The sequence below is a fragment of the Humulus lupulus genome, chromosome 7, assembly GCF_963169125.1.
Source record: "Humulus lupulus chromosome 7, drHumLupu1.1, whole genome shotgun sequence".
Lineage (NCBI taxonomy): Eukaryota > Viridiplantae > Streptophyta > Magnoliopsida > Rosales > Cannabaceae > Humulus > Humulus lupulus.
This window is the reverse complement of record NC_084799.1, coordinates 16305107-16329409: the sequence shown is the minus strand read 5'-3', so window position 1 is coordinate 16329409 and position 24303 is coordinate 16305107. Positions and strand designations below refer to the sequence as shown.

Sequence of the window (24303 nt, the reverse complement as noted above, 5' to 3'; positions counted from 1 at the left end):
TTTGGGTTAAATATAACTGTAAAAAATAAAATAAAAAACTACTCTATGCTATAGACACAAATATATCAATATATAAATTTTAAACACACTAATACATAAAGTTTAACACATTCAATACCATAAAAGCAGAGCAGATTGTGTTTATTACATGATAGTTGTTTGTAGACCGAATTTGAGCATCATCATCACCAAGCCCATCAGAAGCGAGGCCCACCAAAAGGACCCTGTGGGCCTGGTGGGCCACCAGGCCCACCAAACATAGGCCCACAGCAGCTCTCTAGGAGGCAGCAACAGCACAGGAAATAAGCACTGTAAAATAACAATATTAACATAATTCATAACAAACAGATATAGAGCATCTTTATTTTATTTTTCAAAATGCATTATCAAAAATCCACTTTTTTTATATTTCATCATATATTGATTTTCTCTATTTTTTGCTAATATTATATTTTTTTATACTTTTTAGTTCATTTCAAATATAAAAATAATGAGAAGAAAGAAGAGAATGAGAGATGAGGGAGGAGATATATTATTAAAAAATATATTTAAAAGATGAATAATAACTTTTAAATACAGAGAAGACACTATAATTTATACCAATAGATATATATAATAAAAATATTTATTTTCACCATTGTGAGTACTCTAAGAATAAGAAAGTAGCTAATTTTCATTTTCCACTCACCAGGAAGAAATAAGCCTGCATATACCACTACAGAGAGAGCCCAAACAACCAAATGGGCCTCCAGGCCCACCATTGAATCCCGGTGGTGGAGGCATCTCTAATCCCACGATCACTTTCTTCTTCTTCTTCTTATTCTTAAATCGATTCACTATATCACAATATAATGTTTCAAACAATCACAATGTAGGTAATGAAAATGCTATTTCACTATATATATACATATATATAATGACTAAGTTACGAGCAACATTAAGCTTTTGTTTCGTCACCTGCCTTTCCATTTTCTAATACCTAGTATTCAAAACCCTACCTAACCTTCAAAGTTCAAATTTCTAACTTAAATCACTTAGTTGAGGTGAACATTATGGGTTTTCATTAGATTGCATCTAATGTTTTTAGGTCTATTGTTTTTAGGTCTATTTGACTCGATCTAATTATCTATTGGATATTGGATTTTTACAACCGAGTGAGTCTAATTAACTTGTCTCAATTTATTCGATCAATTTAATTGTCAATTGGATTGGATCGGTTTTATCTATTGGATGTGTCCCCTTATGTATTTAATCGGATTGAATCCATCCAATATTTTTGAGCATTTATTTTGCTTAGTTTATTCAAATAATTCATAATATTATAAATTGAAAGACTATTTTGTTCAAAATGATATAACAACATACAAATACAACATAAATAGCATAATCTTAAATAAATAAATATATTTTTAATATATATATACAATTGAATCTGTTCGTTCTTATTGGATTTTTGCATGTATCATCCAACAATCAATCCGATCTAATTTAGATCTTCAAAATCTAATCCAATCCAATCATAATTAGATATCCAATTTTTGGCGATCGATTGTAATTAGATTTGTCGGTACCAATTGGATTGGATGATTTTTTGCACACCCCTACTGAACATTATTATTATTATTAGCTTATATTTCAAGTTTAAGTTATTTTGGATTTTTTCAATTTTGTCTCTAATGTGTACATATTGTAAAATATTATTATGAGTGACATTTTATTTGTCCTGCATTTTGTCATTTTCTTCCTATAATCAAATCAATAAAATGAAATAATTAGTGAATGAGTAATGATGTATGTTAAATTAGTGAGTGTAATATTATTTATTAATGAGCAAAGTAACATCACATATAGATAGTGGTATCTTTCGCACTTTTGCTTCAACAAAACTTTATACTATTTTGTAAAGGCAGTGTGTGACATCTATCTTTATATATAAAATCATTTGTGGTACGAATAAGACAACTGTTTTCATTATATTAGTAAGTTCTAAACACATTCTATACCATGATATGCGGATGAGATAGGAACATGGTTGATAGGTACAAACTCTGTTCTTGGCTGGCTTAGTTGTTGGCTACCACTTTGTTTTTTGAGCTTTTATTAATCTACCTTTCTTCATAGAATAAAATAAAATAAATAAAAATATATGGTTGGTAGAATGCATTTATTGTTCTTGCACATTTCACTCTCTTTTTCTTAGACTTTTTATGTCATGATTCTTGACAATGCAAACTCTATTAAAATATCTTATACAATGAAAGTGTCAAATAGAGAGAAGAAACATATGTATTTGGCATTTTTCTATATAATTTAAAATCAATTTTTATTAATTTTTTTCTAATTTAAAATCAATTAATTAATAAAAAATATTTAACTGTCACGTCAACAAACCGTTACTATTTTAGACAGAATTGACAAAAGTCTACAAATGTTATAGATCAGGAGTTATTTTTGCCAAACAAAAAAATTTGGATGATAAAAATCTATAATTGCTATAGTTCAGGAGGAAATAATATTTTTCTCCACACTACAATTAGCGACATAACATAATAAACCCAAATAGATATAATTATAATGTAAAATCAAAAGTGGCAAGAATTAGAATGCAGAATAAAGAGATTGATGGGAAAAATATTAGTAAATATGATTTTAAGGTGTTTATTGTTTTTTTGGACATTATGCTTTGTTTCATTACCCGTTTGGATCATATATTTTGACAAATTACTTTTTGAATCTTGTGTTTCTTAAAATGATTCATAATTGTTAGACTATATGGTTGTGTTTTTGTTTTAAGTTGTTATTTTAGTTAATTATTTGTGATTTTAGTTTAATTTTTTTTTATCAAAATCAATTTTAAGAATTAATTTGAACTATTTTTTAAAACATTGGATAAAAGAATAATTTATCAAAATATAAAATTTAAACAGATAATTAGACAAAACAGAATTTATGAACTCTTTTTAAATTGTTTTGTGAATTTAAATTAATTTCTTCATAAAATAATAAAGCGAAAGTATTAAACAAGTGGTCAGCGTGTCACTAATTTTGTAGACAGAATTAAACATAAAGATTGTTATTTGTAACAAATACATATTATAGAGAACAGAAATGTCGGCATCACTTTTTTTTTTAAGGAGCATACTAACAGTTACCCCAAAAACAGAATAATGACCCCCCAAAATGACATTGGAATAGATAATCCATCCAATTTTTTTTTTTTTTTTAAATTTAGATAGATAACATACCATTTTTTTAATCTTTGCTTGAAGTGCAAAATTTAACTAAACTCAAGCATCATATAATAATATATGTTTCAAGAGCAGCGCATGCTCATAAAAGCTCTTCATTATTTTTAATAAGAAACATACAAAACCTATGAAAGCACTTAATTATGGGTTAAATCCACCAATATCAATAATCATATGATCTATATACTAACGAAAACTCATTCTCGACCATGGTGGGTGGTGATAAACAAACTATGAGAGCCTAGTGACCTTTTTTTTTTTTGTACATGTAGATGTAGTCTATATATTCAAAAAACCTCAGCATACCTTAATGAGTGAACCAAAGAAGAAAAGGTCCCCACCCCACCCAAGTATGCCACTCAAAACAAGATTTTTTTTCCTTCTTTAAGGTAACCTCGTTTCTGTACAATAAATTCGTCAAAGCCATCACATTATGGCTGCCAATCCAATAGTGTCCCCTTCATCTGCCCTGGTTTCGGCCACATTAGTCGTTCCTCGGGGCCTCACTGGAAGAGAGAAGCAAAATCTTATTAATGAAATACCCACTTTGACTGGCTATCTCAATGACATTAACCATAATCACCATCAAGTACATGGAAAAAGCAAGTTTAAGAGCAGCTTAAAAGAAAGAATACTAATATGAGAATGGAGAAAGAATTAGAATGTGAGATAACGATGAAGTGAAAGTGCTTACTCGTTACATTGGTGATAACATTTACGCTTTTCTGAGCAGCAAGTGCTCTTAACTGGTTTCCTGTAGCTGATAAGAGAAAGCCTTTCATATGTAACTTTTGTTCTTTGATACTAGATGTCTTTGTCAAAGCCTCCTCAAGAGCAAGCAAATCATTATGAGTGACGGACGGAAGTGAAAGCAAAACCTGATACACCCAAAGAATCACATTAATTTGATTAACGATTGTTTACATATTCCTTCAAAGTAGCTAAATCCACAAAATACAATCCTGAATTATGAGAAGGGTAAAGTAACACGACATACCTGCCTCGGGGCTGGATCCCTTTCACAAAGATAGAGAAAAATTTCACGACTGAGACCAACAAGTTCAGCACTAACGTTTGCATTTGATTCAAGTGCCAAACCTTGGATGATTGCAGAAAACAGGTCCTTCGCAACAAATTCTCGGAGTTCCACATTATTTGTTAATATAGCTAGAAGGACTAAAGCAGCACAAAAAGAAGAAACTTTGGTCACTGCTTCACCATCTGTCCACCTAAGAGATTCTAGACAGATCTGCAATGCTGGAAGTGCCTGACCTTTGTGCTTCAAAAGGAAACTGCAATCAGAAACATTGTCAAGGAACAAAATCGAATCAGTGAATGTGTTGTGAGATGAGTCTTGTATACTAACAGCTATAGTTGTTTCTAATAAGCATTGCACACCACACATACCCAACCATGGAGTTTGATGTAAATGCATCCAAGTCTTTAAGCGAAGACAAGACTATACGACTGACATGTCCAGAGTGCTCCAAAGAAGGCAACCCTGTATTTAGCTGTGGTGAAGCCATGACAGATAGGAGCGAACAAACTTCCCGAGTTAGATCTCTGAGTAGTTTTTCCTCCATCACTTCTGCTTTCAAGTCTGACCCAACTAATATGCCGTGCGCATCTGGAACCTTTGCTCTACCTTCATTTAGAAGACCAGACCACGAGCAGCTAAGAGCCTGACGAGAATGTAGGAATAAAGGTTGCAAAAGCTTTTCCAGCCATATATCCCACATATCAGAAGGACAATTCTTGACCAAAGGAATAAAAACTGAATGGATAAGCTGTCTTGCATGCCTGAATTCCATCGAGTTTATGTTCTCCACCAGGGCTAAAGCAACAGAATGCACATCCAAGCATTTAAAAAAGGAATCCCCAATGGTAGTGGATAAGCCCAATACATTGTACCTAGAATTAAAATTTGAACATTAAAAACTTTAAGCTTGAACTTTAATATCAAGTAAGCTTTCCAAAATTTCAGTAGAAGATGATGTATGGTTTCCATTAAAACATTATATGTACTCATATTTCTAATTGCTCGGCAAAACGCTTGTATTCATGTTCTAACTTCTATGAATAAGCAAAGAAACGAAAAAAGGCTGAAGCAATATATGTTTGAAATTTGAAACAGCAAAGTCTACATCTTAAACCAATTGAAGAGAGCGCATACATACCCACTGTCTCTGATACCTTTCAACCAATTTCGTATGTCAGTTTCATTTGTCTCTATTAATCCTTCTTTACCCACGCTGATATGAGATCCGTCAGCATAAGTTGACCCAGTAGTCTTTGACAATTTAGGGTTTCCTTCTCCAAGAAGACTGAATCGCTCAACGTCACTCATTGCCATGGCAGCTTTTAATTCAACAGGTAGGTTTTGAAATACTGATGGAGACCAAAGGGAGTGTATAGCACGGAGCAGCTGCAGATTAAAATTATCCATAAATCCAATGACCCTAAATGTATCATGTCTAAAGTTAACAATAAAGCAGAACATTAAAACATTTAATTAGAGGAAAAACAGACTTACTTTTAAAAGAGGCGGCAGCATCCATGATAGATGAGAGGCCATTGGATGCAAGAGAGAAGTTGTTTCGTTGTTCTGCAAATTCAAATGGGATTTTCTTGTTCCACTTCTCTTAAGTGCCTTCTCAAAGAAGGTCACAGTATGGAAAAGAGACCACATAGTTGATGTCTCAAAGCACAGCCGAACTAAACCTGAAGGATCTGACAAATAGTTGTTTTGCCACTCCAGCTGCATCCACTGTTGGCTCAAAGGTTCCAATAACCAGGCTAAAACTTCTTGCTGTTGTTGAATCCTTCATCATAAATAGAAACTTACAAATAATTAGTTGCAGGCAAGAAAATAATACACATGATGAGAACTCAAATAAGAACAAATTTACCCTGCAGCAGAAGCCATGACAAGAAATGCTTCCCCTAGAAGATTGTGTTCCCCACGAAGCAAACGACCATCTCTTTGTAAATATGCCATGGTATCAGCTATGCCCTATATAAATAAATCACATGAGAAATTGTATAAACAAAATGATAGCTCTGATAATAAAGCTGTGGATCCTTCACTTTGATAAAATCATTAACGGAAAACAATCACCTTCATGTGAGGCAGAACGCTTTTGTCGGCAGCTTTGGCAATACGGATAAATGATGTACAAATTTGCAACCTTGCATGACGAGCACTATTTGTTGAAGGATCCTGACAAGCAATAATATATTTAGACACGTCTATATAGGTTCTGTTAAGATACGCTGTGAAAATCAGACTGAGATGCACCTTAACAATGAAAGGAAGTGAATTTAGTAGCTCAAATAATTTGCTGATAACGCTACCAACTGCATCTGGGAAGTACTTTAAAAAGGGTCCCATTGCATCAAAATAATGTCCAAGTACTTCAACAAAGGCTGGCTCAGTCCACTTCAGAGAAAGAAGCTGCTGAAGTAATCCTTAAAGAAAAGTAACAGGCATATTTTAGGAAAATTCAATGTGTTGGAAAATATAAAAGTAAAGAAAGAATGCTAAAAACCTTCAAAAATTTTGCACAATGCAAGTTGAACTTCAGAGCTCCCACCCACAATCTCATTTGACCCATCAAAAATCCCACTCACAACATTTTCTAGAGCCAATTGCATGCTTTCCATGACAGCTAATTCCTTGAAATTACAGAAGTATGAACAAAAAAATAAACCAGCATTATTAGAAAACATAAAAAACATGGGAAACTTCTCAGCTGTAAATACAGTAAACCAAAAAGAGAAAATATTAGTAACTAAACCTGAGGCTGCATAGAAGAAAGCAAGAGGTTTTTGATAATTGCATCAATCCTTTCAGAAACCTTAGCACCAGCTATTAGGGGTTTGTATGAAGCAATAAACTTGGTCAATTCCAACTGCATTTAGATTATGAATTAGTGGGGATAAAAATTTTAAAACCAGGTCTAAAGGAGGCCAGTTAAATTCTTTTCAATTATTAAAGGAAAATTCATAGTCATCTCAAACAAGATCACCCTGTGATTGGAATTTATAGAGCTTAGTACATAATGAAGAAGCAAATAAGCAAAACAAACAAAGATGTTGACACATTGAAATCAGCTTTAGACTTTATCACATCATTATACTAACACCTTTTATCGAAAGCCATATAACTGCTCTATTCACATAAGGAAAATTGTGATAAAGTGAGTTTTATACCAGTTTTGATCGATACTGGCCAAAATCCCCCTTGCCCTCAATATCATCACCCCACAACTCTAATGACCCCAAAGAATGTGCCATTGCAGGAAGAACCTTTTCTCTCTTAAGCATGTGCTGGAAAGATATATCAAGAATCGCACTACAAGTATCATCATTCACAAAACTTAAGATCTTTTTCTTTTCAGTATCAACCTGGGTAGCACCAGATCCTGTAGCCTTCGGCTTCGACATTAAGTCTCTCATAAGAGCCTATACAAGAATGCAAATCTTATATAGTAAACATAAAAGATCCTATGACATTGCTATAGTTATTCAAACATTTTAGCAATGCAATATTAAATAAAATCATACCAGCCAAAAGAGCAGAGATTGAAAATGAACTGCTAGCTTGAAATGCTGAAAGAAGCCCAGCATCTGCACAAGATAAATAAGAGAAATAATTAATTTCTCTCCTCAGTCTCTTGGATTTTGTCTTTTATTTCATAATAATAATGATATTATTAATATTTGTGAAGATACTAGTAACATTTCTCTGATAGTATTAGTTGGTACTTTTACTACCTGTTGCAAGAAAAAAGGCAGCACGCTGCTATCACCAGCAACACATTGCAAATTTGAAGAGCCCAAAGACACCATACTCTCACATATGCATTCAGCAAACACAATCTCACTTTCATCAACAACCCCAGAACCAGAGGCAGATTTGTGTAAGAATTCTTTGGATACATTCATCAATATGCTAAGGATATTCGCCATTGCAGTATCAAATTCAGAAGTTGATTCATCAGTAGGTCTTCTCCTGCAAAATACAATTATGAAAACGCAATTGGCATGGGCACATTTAAAAGAAAATCAATTATGCATATTTAGTAAAATCTTAAGGATATATGGACACTTTTTTTTAACTTTTTTTTTACATTAAAATGTTGGGGTGAGAGAGGCTCAAACTCTCGACCTCAGGATCACTCAATGTAGCTATGAGACCTACGCGCTAGCCAACTGCGCCACCACCCCTTTTCACATTAATTGAAAGCAACATGGAACCAAATGCAAAAAGTATAATGCTTACCTAGAGGAGACAAGTTTAAAAAATTCACAAGCATGAAGGCGAAAGTCAAGAGAAGAAAGTAAGACACCACACCTGTTGAGGAGCATAAAAAAGAGAGATAGAATAAGAAACATATACGTGTCTATGGTTTCAAATACAAACCTCCAAAAACTTCTAAAGAAGGAAGTCATACCCATGAATTATACCATATTTAGCAAGATCGGGTAATGGAGCCCATTCAGCATATGCATTGACAGCATTTAAAGTAGATGTTACTGTAGCTGCATGTTGTTTTGCAGCATCCATTTGCTGTTTCCCAGCTTCACTTATTGCAGCTCCAAAGTGCCTTTCAAGCAACTTGAGGCACAAGCAACTTAAATATTAAATTACGGATCAAATTTTAACAGCTGCTGAAAATTACAGAGGGAGAAAGATGCATACAGTATACAACAGAGGCAAAATTTCGGGCAAAGATTGAGTAAGACCACGTAGTAATAGTCGTCGCCGATCACCTATTATTAGCATTAATCAGGATTAAAGCCATGCTCACAAATATCCATATGAGAACACATAATGGAGAAAATAATACATCAACTATAATTAAAGGGAAAACAAAATAAAAAACATGAATTTCACGATAAACCTTCTAAATCTTCATTGTGAACAGTAATATCTTCAGGGAGCCACCTCAGCATCATTGAGACCAACTCAGCCTAATTTGAAAAATAAATAAAAAAATGTAACCATCTCATTCTCATACATATTTAAAGTGAAATAAATGTTGTAAATAAGAAAAAGTAATTACCTCAATAGGACCCTTGCTGGATATAGAAACTAAAGAAGGAAACAATTCTGGCCATAGGTCTACTTCTATTCTAACTATCTGTAACACAAAAAACATGAGTGAGCTACAGGGAAGCATTATTGTAATTAGATTAACAAAAGTTAAGAGCAAGACATCCTAACCTCAGCAACAAGGGCTGCTGTTTGACTTTTTAGAGCCCATTCCTCACCGGGATTTGCCATATCAGACATCAACTCAACAGCAACATTAGCAAAGTTTCTATGCTCTGTTGAGTTTAATTCCTCCCACCGTAGCCTGACTAAATGCTGCAGCATGAAAAATTTCACATACATGCAATTAGATAAAATTTAAAGAGCCAATTGCACTATATGAATGCTTTGGGTGATTTACTCAAATGACATGAATTATGTTTTTGGCAGCTTTACCAGCCAATTGGCACACCAACAAGAAATAATTCTACATTATTAAATAAGTTTTTTCTTTATTCCTTCAAAAAATCTTTCTTTTTCTTTGGGACATGTATCCTGGTAACTAAAGATTTTCCTTTTCTTTCCATCTAAGCGCATACCTGCAACATTTTAAATGCATGCAACCGAATTTCTGAAGAAAAATCCTTTTTAACTAGTCGGAGTGATGTATTGGCCAAAACTCGTACGTCTCCTACTTTTATCTGCAAAAATAATAATAACAAGGTAAGAAAGACAATACAAACTATAAACAGCAAAGTCCAACTGCCTATTAAAAACCTGTTTGTAAACCATGAGGCCATAATCTTACAGTTCAACAGGCTCATTAAGAACACATGTAATTCACAGCACTACAAGCAGCAGCGTCAGAGACCTCACAAGCCTAATCACTAATTATATCTCAAGCAACATGGGGGGTTAAAAACTCAATAAAACATTGATAGTTGATCCAAACCCAAAAGTACACAATGTCTTCAACTAAATTTAAAGCACATTAGTGACTATCTTTATAAGTGCATTTGTTGGAGACAAATTGACAATGATTATTCTAAGGAATACTTAATTCAATTACATTCACATTTCTATGGTCTAAACCATAAGCCAAAAGAAAATCAGAATTCAATGTTTGCTACTTATAATAACTTTTTGTTGGACTTAAGTAATTAGTGTACAAATTTTATTGGCCAATGACAAACAAAACATTCATACCCGTATCCAAGAGCTCGATTATACACCAAACAAATCCAATGGGTACTATTTAAGCAGTAACCTTACAATAATAATAATATAAATGTATCAAATCGTCAATGTCACTGATTTTTTCATTCAAATTCCATCTACCAAACTCAATAAACCAACAAAAGATACAATATTAACCAAAAAACCCATCAAAGTTCATCCATTTACCACGAATTGAAGAATTAGAAAGTTCATACTTGTAATAGATTACAAAAAGTAGGCACACCAATGAAGCTTTTACATGTAAATAATAAATAGGGTTGAAGGTAGGAGAGAAAGTACGGAATCTAGGTAAGAAACAGCAGCTTTGCGAGCGTCGGGAGTGGAACTCCAGTCGAGGGCTACTGCTATGGCTCGGGCCACATTGGTAGCGGTCATGTCGCTGCTTTCTTCCATTGCCTCTGCTCCGGGGCTATCTAGGGTTTCTTCCAACCCAAATCCTTCGCGAGAGAGAGATAGAGAGAATGGAGGAAAGAGTTGGAAAGAGAGAAAGTAAAAGAGAGTCCTTTGTTGTTTTTGTTTGAATGTTCTTAAACTTCAAACAAGCAAGTACTGCTTCCACAGTTTTTTTAAATAAATAGGTATCAATGCCATTAATCTATATATTATTTATCTATATCATATTATTATTTTCAATATCACATTTATAATAATTAAAGGGGTTTTTCCTTTTTATAGTAGAAAAACATAAAATAATTATCTTCTGACCGAAGGATCTTATAGAATAATTTTATTTTCTTTTCCCTCAAGTTTGAGGTTTTTCCTTTTTTTTACACATTCTCTCCTTTCCACCGCTAAAATAGACATTGGTTGTTATAGTGTTTTTTTAATATGTTGCCTTACACCTATAATCTCTATTTCAACTATTGTCATTCAATTTGGTCAAGCCTTTTTCTTCTTTAGATTTAAAATATATATACATACATCATTAAAATGTTAGTTTTAAATCTCATTGGAGAAGTTTATAATAGAGTATTTCATACACTCTTCTCATAAGGTGCAAACTTTTAAAAAAAAAATTTTAAGAAAATAACAGTTTGGTTCCTATGTTTTTTTTTTTTTGTATATACAAGCGGCACAATTCAAATTATGTGTTTTACAATATAGATCAAAATAGTACTCTAAATTTGATTTTGGTCAAAATATTTTAAAATATAATATTTCAATCTCAATTCTTCGATTACCTTCTTTGATTTTTTGAACTCATTACATCGTCAATAACTCAATAATTGATCTTATAATTAAAAATATTTTGAACAAAATCAAATCTAAAATACTATTTTGATCTATTTTGTAAAATACGAAGTTGAAATTATCATTTAACAAAATACAGAACTATATATTCCAAAAATAAAAAAATCAATATTTTTCCTATATTTTATCATTGGCCGAATAAACATTTAGAAAAAATGTACATTAGGCCCAATCTAGTCTCTAAAAATATTTATCATAATAAAGTATAAATTTCTAGTACCTAACCATAGGGTATCACTTTCATTCACTACCATTTACTTTTCCAAGCGCAGACCTTTCTTTTTTCTCAGGTTGAAACATTAATTAATCTTCTCATAAAGAAAATTTGTCTTACTATTCATGTCAGCATGTGCATAAAAGTTACCCCAACCAACCAAACAGTTCTAATGTCATGTGGTGAAGAGAGTAGCTCGGTTCTTGAGCTGCACAATTCTACTTTGTCTTTTCATAATACCTACTAACTACCAATCTATCACTTGTATTGTTTTTATTTATTTAACACCGAAAGATGACAAATATTATTTGGTAGAAGGGGATAAATCTGATAAAGTTTATTAAAATAATAAAAATAATGAATTACTAACACAAAAGCATAAGAAAAAAATAAATGGAGACATAAAAGAGGCTCTCGAGCATATATTAGATCTCTTCACTATTTCACGAAGTGTCACAATTTTCAACACCACAATCTCCAAAGAAAGAATCAAGATATACATAATAGAGGCAGTGTCTAACCATCCAACAAATTTAACTAAAAAATAATTTTCTTTGAGACAAGGAGGGGGAAAAAGAAAGAAGTATGAAAAGGGGTATTAAAAAAAATTGCTTGCTTTTATCCCTGAACTTTTTTTTACCAAACATTACAGTTACACTATCCTGTGAGAAGCTGTGATGATTTGTTTATTCACTTGCCCAAATAGCCTGCTGCTTGCCACTCCCAAAGTTATATCAGCGGAGGCATCCAACAGACCAATGCAATGAGTTTGATCATATGCAGTGTGAAAGTCTAAGCCACACTCCTCTTTCCTTTAACTCGAGCATCTTCGTGTCTATCTCTATGGGAAGACTGAGATTTTGAAGTTTCTCGTGCATCGCCTGTAGTGTGCTTCTTTCTCCTTGGAGCCCCAACCCCAGCTGAGTCTACCAATGGACCTGACCAAGTTTGTATTGGTCCTTTCTGGTAAGTGAATGAGGTTGAACTAAAAGGTACGTCGGTAGGAACAGCAGAGGGATCGATATGATGTGAAGATCCCACAGGAAAGCCAACCGCTCCGTCTTGGTGTGGTGGAGGAAATTTCTCACTTTTGCTCTTTGCATTTGCATGCGTGATTAGACGCCGTCTCTGTTGAGATGAAAACCATTCATATGTATATCAATGTAAATTGAGACTTGTATGAATTCCTGAGCTGTGAGAGCAAATGCTATATCACAAAATCTTCATGAAATACCAGAAGGAAATTATAAGACATACATCAATATTAGCTTGAAGCTCAGCATTGGCTTCTGGAGCAGGCATAGCTCTAACAGCACGCTCACGAGTGCGTGGTTTCTTTGCGTTTTCAGGCTGGACTTTACTAGCAGCTCTTTGTCTGCACACAATACAAATGATGTTGTCATATGAGACATTGTTTACAAGTAATACTGACGTTGAGATCATCTATAAGAATTAAGCACATCCATAATTCTCTAAATCCTTATAAATGAAATCACTGAACTAATTATGCAATGTCTATGAAAACCAGTTAATAAATAGATAACTGAAGTTACACAAAAGCAGAGTTCAAATCCTTAATACCTCCGAGCTTCATCATCTCGACGCTTAGCATCTATCTCCTTGGTTGGGGGATACTTTGGGAGGCTAGAAGGTTCACAAGCATATGGTTCTGTCATGAAGAACTACAAAAAAAGAAAGCAAGAGCAAAGTGAAGAATATATTTGTGTACTTCAAAAGGCATTTTAACTGTTTTATTTTCTCCAAGAAGGAGCTAATTTTTGTTAAACAAACAACCTTTCATGACAAGCAAAAAGAAATCACGACACCATAATATAACTACTAAGGAAACTTAAAACCAACGTAAAGCAAGTGCAGCAAGAAATGGATGGGAATCACACTGTTAATGAAAACATTATTAACCACAACGAATAAGCATGAATTATCACTCTAAAAATGGAAAACTCGATAGTGTTATATGTCCAAAATGAATAATGCTTGGTTACATAATTCTGCAGAAATTGCTTTAATTATCTACGAGACAGTTGCACAGCATCCAAATTCCAATGGAGAAAAACCACAAATAATTTCTGTTACAGTTGTTACAACCATTTCTACAACGGGACTAGTACAAAAGTTAACATAATCACAGCAGAGATTAGTACACAATTTTTTTCTAGTCCAGCATATTTCCAAGAGATTAAAATTCATTTGAAGTTGTGAAAAGAGATATCAATACACCATAACAGTATCAAAACACTCACCTGACTACGTAAAGCATCTGTAGCTGTCATACGTTCAGCTGGATCAATTGCAAGAAGAGAATCAATAAGGGGCAGTGAAGATGGTGGGAAATCTTTAAATGTTTCTTTTATACATCTTCTGTAAGGTTCTCGGGGCTTAAACAAGGTAGCATTTGGCAACTTTGCTTTTCTCCAGTATTCATCAGTTGGTGAGCCGCATAGTTTGTATATCTTATGTAGTTGCTCCACCTACGCAGCCAGTGAAGAAATTACACCCAATAAACAGTTGCACATTATTGTAGTAATGAAGCCAAAAAAAAAAAACTAAATCCTAGTTCTTCTTCAAAATGCCGAAGACAAAAAAAAATGGTCATAATTTCTATGTATAATTCTATCTTTTTCCTAATAATTTTAAAGATTCTAAAGTCTCATTCTTTACAATGCCACACATGCACTCATTCTTCTACAACCACCTACAGACTATAAAGCTCTTGCATAACCATATTTGACTACACAATTGAGGGAATAAAAAGTGATTCTTTCTCCTCTAGTTGACTTACCGTACTGCAAATGAAAAGGGAAAACCTTACAAATCTAAACACAAAAGTACCTCTGTACGACCAGGCATTATGGGCTTCCCAGCCAATAATTCAGCCAAAATGCAACCTGCACTCCACAGGTCCACACCCACACCATAATCAGTAGCCCCAAGAAGAAGTTCTGGAGGTCGATACCATAGAGTTACTACTCGACTAGTCATGGGATGCTTGTGGTTTGGATCGAAGAAAGAAGCCAATCCAAAATCAGCAATCCTAAGTACTCCTTCATTATCAATAAGAAGATTTGATCCTTTTATATCACGATGAAGCACACCACGATTGTGACAGTGCTCAAGCCCAGATAGCAGTTGATGCATGTAGCATTTGACCTAACAACATATCAAATAATGAGATATCACTAAAAACATGGCTAACTAATAACATATATATACCAACTATTAATAGAACTTGATGTTAGAATACAATCCTGGGCTAACCTGGGGCTCTGTGAATTTGATATCTGGGCTTGCAACAAGTCCAGCTAGATCATGATCCATGTACTCAAAGACCAGATACAAACTACAAGACATCCTCGACGTAACCAAACCCTCCAACTTTACAACATTAGGATGATTCAATCTCCGCAAAATTAGAATTTCTCTAGCCATAAACTTCACACTCTCAGGCTCCAGATTGTCAAATCTAACCTTCTTTAGAGCAACAATTTTACCCGTCAACATATCTTTAGCTTTGTAAACATTACTGTATGTACCTGATCCAATCTAAACATTCATAAAAAACAAAAAACAAAAGTTAATTTCAAAACACACAACAAAAATGGAAGTAATCTGATAAAAAGATTAATGAAAACCCAGGTTTTAAAAACATCATGAAATCTCCATCTCAATTGATATGGCCCATTACATTCATTACCCTTATCTGTCATAACACTGAAACTGACAAAATTGCCTTGTTGTTCTTACATGACAAGCGTAGGGACTAAAATAAGAAAGAAATCATAAAGAAAAAAAGGACATCTCAAGTAAAATGGACTGCCTAACATTTCCCCTCAGCTAAAAGAATTACCATCACAGTTGTCATATTGTTTTGGCAATGCTATGTGGAACAATTGAGATCAAATCACTACTGAGTTGTCTAGCTTTTAGTGCACAAGGCATAAGAGAAGTCCAAATCAGGATTAAGAAAGCTTAGCAGTGTTTTTAGGCCACTAATGTTACTCAGTATTCTAGTTTCGGAAAAAACAAGACATAACATATAATTTTAGAAAGAAGAGAAAAAAAAAAGAAAATCAATTACCTTATCAATCTTCTCAAACGTGTCAGCCCTCCTTGGAATCCAACCGTCGAGAGCCTCCCCACATGCGTCGGTGAGCCAGATTGGCCAGCCAGCTGCCACCTGCTCTCCTCGAGCATGCTTGGGCAGATTACTCAATCTTTGATTGGGCTTCGACCTTCTTCTTCCCTCTTTGGGTGGCCTCTGATCTCCTCCATCACCCTTTTTCTCCTTCTGGCTCTGGGTTTCAGTGGTGGTCCCCTCGTCATGAACCTCAACAACATTGCTTTCTTCTACCTTCCCTGTCGAAACCTCATCTACTTTCCTTGTGGATGCTACACTCGAATCCCTACTCTCCCTCTTGGACTCGGACACTGTTCTTGATGATACCTCTCGCCCAAACACACAACCCATATCTTGAATCTAAGCCTCATCTCGCAAACTAATCACTACAACAAGATTGCACCCAGCTATTAAGCATAAACAGCTTCAAAAATAAATCAATCCAATTAATAAGTTTGGCTTATGCGTATATCTATATACTCATAAACCCAGTGATTATAACAAAACAAAACAAAAACAGTAATACCATGATTAGAAAAACTAGAGGCAGCTAGAAAAAGCTCGGGAAAAGTATGATCTGGGTTTTGTGAGAATAAGCTTAAAGTCAAAGAATTGATCTGGGTTTCTTCAAATAAAGCTTAAAGTCAAAGAATTGATCTGGGTTTCTTCAAATAAAGCTTAAAGTCAAAGAATTGATCTGGGCAAAAGGGAAAGACTAAGGCTCGTAGATTTTTAAGAGGAAGAAAGAGGGTTCAGAATGAAGAAAAATGAGAGATGAAAAAGGCAAGTGATCTATAGAACATCAACAACAACAACATAAAAAAAACGCTTAAAAGTAGATATAGATATAGAAAGAGAGAGGAGTTTGGAGTAAAAGTAGTGACTTACTGAGATTAAATCTGAGTTCGTAATTGGTAGGAATCCAGAAAAAAAAATTAGACTTTTGAGGTATGTTTTTAATATGGAACGATTGATGGGGTGTGTGAGTTTTACGATGATGGCCGTCTTTTCTGGCTCCAGATAAGAGGACGAATAAAAGGAGTACCAAAGCAGATCTTCCAATTCACAAGTCAAACCCCCAGAACTGAACTCCTCTTATCTCTCTCCTCTCCTGCCTTGGATTTTTTAATCCTAAACTCACTCCCAAGTTTTGTCCTTTATTTTTAGCTTAAAAAAAGGATATGATTTATTATAATTTCAACCAAATTTCTGTCTGTCTTCTTTTTATTGATGGGAAGGATTAATCATATCAAGCTTAGGCAGGTGAGCTTTGTGGACAAGTAAAAATGGTTCCTTTTTAAGAAATTCCCAGGCATTTTTATTCCAGAAACGACACGTCGTTTATGGGTGTATTGAGAACTGGTTTGGTTTGGTATATTAATATAAGATTCAACTTAATCAATGAAATTTTTCCAAGAACTATTTTAGACATCAGCCAATTTTATTAAATGTCCATGCTCATTAAGAATAAATACATAAAGAAATAAAGTTAGGTTCAAGCCAAAAAAGAAGGGGTTGGGTAGTTGACATCGGATACTCGTAATAAATAAATTCCATTTGTTGAGTTAGCTGCACAATTGATAACATTTAAAATCATTTCATCTAATCCAAATAGAAAATTTAAGTTGCTACAATATGTCCACATGTTGATATTTTATGAGTTAGCAAGACATTAAGGTTTAAGAAAGAAACATTAAAATACCATACACTAAAATAAGGGAAAAGAATTCCCAAGAGAACTAATATGGTAAAAAAAAAACAAAATTTATGAAAGCCCTTTGTTTTTAGTAAAAGCTAATTTTAAAATGAAAACAGGAGGAAGAAAAGAATATGCAGCATTACATATAGTTGATGGAGAGGAGTAATTATGTCTTCTGAACCATTCTCCGCAACTGAGTCCCAAGAAAACTCATGGATACATATCTGAGAGCCTAAAAAAAGACCAAAACAGCGATGTAATGCACCAAGAACCAAATTTTACATTAAGAAAATAAGACTGTTTGCTTAAATTAACCAAAATTTTTTAGTTCAATAGCTACTACAATTTCCTGAAGTTATCAATCTGAACTTTTCTTCTTCTTCTTTTTCTCTTTCTTCGTGCTGGGTACTTCTGGTTCTTCTTCTTCGGCATGCTTTCTTTTCTTTTTCTTCTTTTCACCTACTTCAACTTTTTCGCCATCATTCTGTACCTCAGCTTCCTCTGCTGAGTGTTTCTTCTTCTTCTTCTTCTCTTTTCTAACTTCACCATCTGCATCTGCATCTGCATCTGCATGTGCATTACCATTTCCGTTCTCTGGCACAGCTGAATCCTCATCATCAGCCTGCCTCTTCTTCTTTTTCTTCTCTTTTTTCGCTTTAACAGGAGACTCCTCAGCTGCCTCCTCACTCTTCTTCTTTAGAACTTCTTGCTTATCAGTTTGTCCAAGAATCGAATCTGCTGCAGGGTTGTAAGTCTGCATAGGAAAATAAGAGTACAAGGTTTAATCAACTGAAACAGAGCAACGCACACCAAAAAAAAACCCAACAACAACAACAAAGCAACGAAGCAAAAAACTTGCCTTGGCAGCAGTAATCAAACCCCCAGCACCTGCCTTCCGGTCCTTGTCATAGACTTCTATCTTTGGCTTGCCTTTAGCTGCTGATCCAGCAAAACGACCCAACTCTTTTCCTTCAAGATTCCTCAACCGTGCCTCAAGCTATGTATGAAAATAATATCAATAAACAATGCTTTCCAATTTAAAAAAAAAAACAAAACAAAACAAAATGTAAACTATTCTACTGTAGTGTACCTTGGCTCGGTTCTCCAATCCCATCGAGTTATCTTGGCCATCTCCAAGAGCATCATATCTAATTGCCAATGCAGATTTTGCAGCCAGTGACCTTGAAATTTTTCCCTTAAGCTTAGGAGCTGCCTGCCCAATCAATGATGCATGGTAGATAAGCCCATACTTGGGAGTTGCATGCTTGGTCTTAAGGGCCCTGAAGAGTGCCTTTTCAGCACCAAGAATTTGGACTGTGCTTCCAGGCTGTTTTGCAAGGTTTATCAAACTACCCCCATGGGCTATGAGGCGAGCACCAACAAGCTCTCCAACAAGAGCAGTCAAATTTGGAGCAATGGTGTTCATTCTGCTCTTCAAATAATCGTAAAGCTGAGCTCTGTACTCAGAAAGAGAGATGACCTGGTCACATAATTCTTTGATGTTAATCAAATCAAGGTCACTGACTTCGGTTCCCATGGAAATCATAGATGCTTCCTTCATTTCAGTCTCAACCTCCTCGGGCAATATCTGTTGGATTTTTAGATGCCAAAGTCACACATCAATTAGCATTAGTTAATAACCTTGAACAAGATAAGATGAATCAAGAACTCTTACCTCAGAAAAATCAAGTTTTGCAGCATTAGTACGGTCACCCATCAGCTTCACTGCCTTGGCATAAAGGATGTTGTCCTGCACAATCTTTGCAAGCTCTGGAAAATGCCAACCGTACCATTCTCGAACTCTCATTGCATAAGTATTCAGCTCTTTATCAAGATCATCAAGCAAACCAATGGCTTGAATAATCATTGTATCAACCTAGAACACAAATAAATATACTAGTTAGTACTCCAAGAGCCCAAAGAGGCCAAAACTAACAACCATATAAGACCTAGTATTCACATAAAAACAAAATTAAAAACTTAAAAAAGCCATATCAACAGAGGATCACAGCTTATTCTCGACACAAACTTAATTTGGCAACTCTATCAATATGACCCCAAATAAACAATCAACACAAACATGCAAATCACTTCTCTGCCTTCTTTTTGAAAGAATGAATTTTATTAAAACCACATATCAATCTAAAGCACCATGATTGGTGAAAATAAGTAAAAAAAAAACACACCTTGTCAGCACTGAACTTCAGCTTGTATCGAGCAAGACTATGAGACAATCCCAAACTCATTGGTGCCAAATCTTCAGCTGATACGCCAATCAGCTCAGTCAATTGACTTCGCACACCTCTCATCAACTCCATAACAGCATTGTTGTGCACACAGTCTACTTGCTGAAGAACATTAAATAATTCGGTGTAAATGATAACAATCCAAAATGAAAAGATATGAATCTGATAGAACTAGTTCCATTAATTGAAATAAACAGTTTTTAGTAATAAAAGTAATTACTGACCAATTTTTCTTTAATGATGTTCCCAAGCTTTGAATCTGCTACAGCTAATGTTTCACCTTTACAGTGAGCACGCAAAAACTTGCGAAGACCTTTACTGGGCTTACTGTCAACCAGTAAGGTTGTTGATTCTAAAGCTTCTGATGTGTTCTCATACTTGGAGAAAGCTAACAGCTCGACCAACTAATGTCAATTTCAAACAGAAATTAGAACATATATAAAACTAATAGAAATTTAAAAAAATATCAAATCACAAAGAGCACAAAAATCAAGGCTCTAAGAGCAATTCTGTCAACATATTTCAGAAATGCCTTCAACATAATATTCCTAAAACGCCTTTGTTCCCGCCCAAGGAAGAGAGAGTCACCTTTTTAGCTGATTCAGGAGTAGAGAACTCCTTTGATAAGTCCTGTAGAAGTAAATGAAAAACGTTAGGCACCACAAAGTTTACAGTAAATCAAACTAAAAAAATAATAATAAAGGCCGTAGATTTATTTCAAGCTTAACAAGACAATTACCTCAACTTTGGAGAGCTTCCCTTCATCCAACAGTCTAAGTAGGGCGAAACCCGCCTGAGTTTCACATAATATAAGCATTTTCTATGCTCCTCAGACACACCTGCAGAATACACAAAACCCGAAATTAACTCAACCCCAAAACACATTACTTTACCCATATTCAGTGAACGCATGCGAAATCTAAAACCCATATTTGAACTAATCACAGCCGCAAAGACAGACCCCAAAACTTCTTTATTGATTTGCAAGTCACAATTCCATCGAAGCATTCAAACATACACATATACATATATATATATATATACACACACACCCAGGGATAAAAAAACACAGAGAAAGAGGGAGCATGCTCATGCAAACAAACCCTAATACATACCTCTCGAGTGCGTACCGCTGCGTGTGGGAGAGGAGACGAGGAGGAGGAAGTGGAGAATGGAGAATGGAGAATGGAGGAAGAGAAAAGCAAAGGGTCTAGGGTTTAAAGACTGAGCAAGGTATATATAGTGGGTTTTAGAATTATTGGAAAGAGTTACGCTTTAGATTTAGACTGAAGACATTTGTCATCGCTAGGGGATATTATTGGAAATTCAACCATCTTGCGAGGGGTATATCTGTCAAATCAGTAGAGGGAGTTGCTCATGTGGCAAGCTCAAACAACGGGTTTATGTTTTATGAGATGAGGTACGGCACACTCTATCTCAACATATTAGGGTTTTTGGTATAGTTCAGTTCAGAATGGTTGGACGTCCAAATGGCTTAAATTATTAATTAAAATTTTTTTTTAAATAGGAGAAATTTTTTAAATGATTATGGGAATAGGAAGTTAACCTTTTATTAATACACTTAATTTCGTTAAAAATTACACTTTTACCGACTGAATTTTTTTTTATTTAATTTTATGATTTAAAGAAAAAAAATTTACATTTTTACGGTCTGTTTTTTTATTTTTTGTGTTATTTTTTAGTTGTTAGGTTTATGTATAATTGTTTTCATGTTGTTTTTTAGTTGTTTAAGTTTATGTATAGTTGTATTATTGATATTTAGTTGTTTTCAAATTTATTTTAAATTTTTTTAAAAAAAATGTATTAGTATGTAATGTGTTGACTTCTAGTTATTATACAATTTTTGTTTTTTAGTTGTTTTTTAATGTGGTAATATGAATTGGGTTGATGTCTAGTTATTGTCCAATTGTTATTTTTTTAGTTGTTTTTTTATGCTGTATTTCTGTAAATAAAAAAATTTGAAAATTGTATTTTTTAAAAATTAAGTTAGTATTTTTGAAATAAAAAAAAATATGGGAGAGTAAAACAACAACAAAAAAAAAGGTTTATTTATGAAAAAAAACCTCTTTTATTATTGGAATTTCTTTTATTTGCTAAATTAGTAGGATTTATTTAACCAACAAGTGATTATGTTGAAGAAATATTTGTAATCCTTCATAGAATCGTGCAACATTGTGCTAAATCCAAGGTCATTTCAAACTTAAAAAGATTAAATAACTACCTTCAATTATCATTAACAATCAACCCTTTTTTTTCTTTCGAGTGATGACTTGTAGGGCAAAAAAAATTCAAAGTTATTTCAAATTCCTCAACAACTATGGCAACAAAATTTCTTTTTTTTTTTTTGCAAATAAAAAAATAGAAAAATTTAAGAAAAAATGGTTAAATAGTATCCTAATGGGTGGTGTAAACTTATATTTTTTTTTACCTAAATGAATAGTATTTTTTTATATGTAGTGAAACAGTATTCATCAAATTATAATTATTTTATTATTTTTTATAAATTTTTGTATATATATATGAGTATGATACTATTATATTTAATTATTTTATTTATTAAAATAAATAAAATATATATAATATTTAAATGATATAGAGAAAAAATAGAGAATTTGATGAATGATATAATGTAAAAGTTTGAGGTAAATTATAAAAAAAAAAATGTTTTGGTGATGTATTTTATAATATAGAGTAGAACACACTTTGAGAGTGCTCTTAGTATATTTGTGGTTGAGGTTTATTTTTTAGAAATAGTATTTAAAAAAAATATGATGAAACATTAAAATTAAAATATATATATGTATTTTTCAAAATATCCAAAACAATAATATGACCAAACAATAAAAACTCCTCTAAAATGCAATTATCAAGTGATATGTTTTCATGTTGTTAATATATGAGAAATTGCTACTTTAGCTCACTTGGTTTAAGCTCATTACTAATTTTAACCTTAGTGGCACGTTAACTAAACTATAATCGAAATCGGAATAAATTGATAGATAAATGAGTGTGAATAAAATATGAAAAAAAAAATTATTTTTTTGAAATAAAAAAAAATTATTATTTGTATATGTTGTTTGTTAAAAATGAATAGAAAGATTATAAAAAATATTGTATATTTTATATAATTAGAAAATGTAATTGAAATGCATTCTTAAAATATTGTTTCCATTTAATCATATATATAATTTTAAAAAGTGAATAAAAAAATATTCATAAATATATATTGTATGAGCGATAATTTAAAAAAAAAATCCTATAATTATAAAATGTTGCACATAGATATAATAATATTTGTTTACATTATTTATCAAATTTTAGACTTAATAATTTTGATCAACATAATATTTTTAAGAAAAAATATTATAAACAATTTATTTAAAAAGTCAATACAACCAATCCATAAATATAATTCCAAGCAATAATGCTCTAAGTTGTCAAACTAAAACACAAACATAATAGTCTAGGTCGTTGCATAAATAACAGAGTGTTATAGTATCTAAAAATAACAAGTATCATTAACATATTCATAATATATTGCATTTTCACCATGTATGATATTGCATAAAACACTTGCATCAATGACAGCTATTTTGCCATGTCGATTAGGCTGTCATTCTTGCTTTTATGTGTATAAATTGGATTGCATATCGTCTACTTCTTTATTATTCGATAGCGCATTGATTAATCATTAAAGGTTGGGGACAATTTCGGACATAGATTCTGCTAATGCACCAATATTAGCGGACATACGAATTACCATCCATTATCTTGAGTCTTCTCTGCTTGCTACGTTGTTGGACACTAGTAGTATTTTTAGTGGATCTATGACGCATATTACTTAATTGTTGAGTATTTGAGACATCATCAAACTCATCTTTTTCTTAATCACCCCCTCCACTAGCTATATTATCATCAGTTCCAAATTCACACTAGTTGCATCCTCTATTGAGAATGGCTAAATACAATGGTTAAGTTGTTTACACAATATGTTGCAAAACACTTAACGATTTCACTTAAGTTGAAGTGAAAAGATAAGATTTTGTTGTATGCATCTATAATTAACTTTTATGGATCTAAAACAATACAATGAGGTATCTAAGTATGCCCAAAAAGTTTGGAAGCATTTAGAGGTGTTTAATACACATTTTTAGAATGTAAGTCAGGTTTAGAGGCACTGGTTAGCCAAGACCGTTACACTGTGTGTTTTAAA

General features: G+C 33.3%; 3 protein-coding genes, 1 long non-coding RNA gene and 1 other non-coding gene across 5 annotated transcripts; all 5 read right to left on the bottom strand.

The window, feature by feature from the left end:
* Positions 1–51: 51 nt before the first annotated feature.
* Positions 52–983, bottom strand: LOC133790813 (uncharacterized). Its single transcript, XR_009874079.1, has 2 exons — positions 689–983; positions 52–309 (listed from the first exon to the last, which is right to left on the bottom strand). It is a non-coding gene; the product is annotated as an uncharacterized LOC133790813 (long non-coding RNA).
* A 2324-nt stretch (positions 984–3307) lies between these two features.
* Positions 3308–11076, bottom strand: LOC133790809 (protein HASTY 1). Its single transcript, XM_062228589.1, has 22 exons — positions 10804–11076; positions 9885–9986; positions 9478–9621; positions 9317–9394; positions 9155–9224; positions 8953–9023; positions 8705–8868; positions 8533–8604; positions 8025–8262; positions 7815–7877; positions 7461–7712; positions 7046–7159; positions 6797–6923; positions 6547–6716; positions 6367–6468; positions 6158–6261; positions 5782–6070; positions 5426–5673; positions 4656–5159; positions 4246–4540; positions 3943–4126; positions 3308–3754 (listed from the first exon to the last, which is right to left on the bottom strand). Exons 1-22 carry the CDS (start codon positions 10915–10917, stop codon positions 3675–3677), a joined length of 3585 nt encoding a protein of 1194 aa, XP_062084573.1. The 5' UTR covers positions 10918–11076; the 3' UTR covers positions 3308–3674.
* TRNAM-CAU (transfer RNA methionine (anticodon CAU)) lies at positions 8391–8477 on the bottom strand. Its single transcript is given in 2 exon segments — positions 8391–8426; positions 8440–8477. It is a non-coding gene; the product is annotated as a tRNA-Met (tRNA).
* A 1307-nt stretch (positions 11077–12383) lies between the features above and the next one.
* LOC133790810 (probable serine/threonine-protein kinase At1g54610) lies at positions 12384–17389 on the bottom strand. The gene is made up of 8 exons (XM_062228590.1): positions 17013–17389; positions 16086–16510; positions 15266–15550; positions 14840–15157; positions 14251–14478; positions 13571–13671; positions 13247–13364; positions 12384–13117 (listed from the first exon to the last, which is right to left on the bottom strand). Exons 2-8 carry the CDS (start codon positions 16473–16475, stop codon positions 12782–12784), a joined length of 1776 nt encoding a protein of 591 aa, XP_062084574.1. The 5' UTR covers positions 16476–16510; positions 17013–17389; the 3' UTR covers positions 12384–12781.
* Positions 17390–17942: 553 nt separating this feature from the next.
* LOC133790811 (probable nucleolar protein 5-2) lies at positions 17943–21333 on the bottom strand. Its single transcript, XM_062228591.1, has 9 exons — positions 21185–21333; positions 20809–20908; positions 20658–20699; positions 20294–20473; positions 20010–20171; positions 19499–19699; positions 18914–19411; positions 18683–18820; positions 17943–18577 (listed from the first exon to the last, which is right to left on the bottom strand). The coding sequence occupies exons 2-9, from the start codon at positions 20884–20886 to the stop codon at positions 18182–18184; spliced, it is 1695 nt and encodes a 564-aa protein (XP_062084575.1). The 5' UTR covers positions 20887–20908; positions 21185–21333; the 3' UTR covers positions 17943–18181.
* Positions 21334–24303: the final 2970 nt, after the last annotated feature.

Excerpts from the sequence above, each read along its gene's own strand:
- LOC133790809 (XM_062228589.1), bottom strand. The coding sequence starts at position 10,917 with ATGGAAGAAAGCAGCGACATGACCGCTACCAATGTGGCCCGAGCCATA. Across the intron at positions 9,225-9,316 it reads CCAGCAAGGGTCCTATTGAG|GCTGAGTTGGTCTCAATGAT; the intron begins GTAATTACTTTT and ends TTTTCAAATTAG. Across the intron at positions 6,469-6,546 it reads CACTTCCTTTCATTGTTAAG|GATCCTTCAACAAATAGTGC; the intron begins GTGCATCTCAGT and ends ATTGCTTGTCAG.
- LOC133790810 (XM_062228590.1), bottom strand. The coding sequence starts at position 16,475 with ATGGGTTGTGTGTTTGGGCGAGAGGTATCATCAAGAACAGTGTCCGAG. Across the intron at positions 14,479-14,839 it reads TAATGCCTGGTCGTACAGAG|GTGGAGCAACTACATAAGAT; the intron begins GTACTTTTGTGT and ends CTGGCTGCGTAG. Across the intron at positions 13,118-13,246 it reads AGCTTCAAGCTAATATTGAT|AGACGGCGTCTAATCACGCA; the intron begins GTATGTCTTATA and ends TCATCTCAACAG.
- LOC133790811 (XM_062228591.1), bottom strand. The coding sequence starts at position 20,886 with ATGCTTATATTATGTGAAACTCAGGCGGGTTTCGCCCTACTTAGACTG. Across the intron at positions 20,700-20,808 it reads GGAAGCTCTCCAAAGTTGAG|GACTTATCAAAGGAGTTCTC; the intron begins GTAATTGTCTTG and ends TTACTTCTACAG. Across the intron at positions 20,172-20,293 it reads ACATCATTAAAGAAAAATTG|CAAGTAGACTGTGTGCACAA; the intron begins GTCAGTAATTAC and ends AATGTTCTTCAG.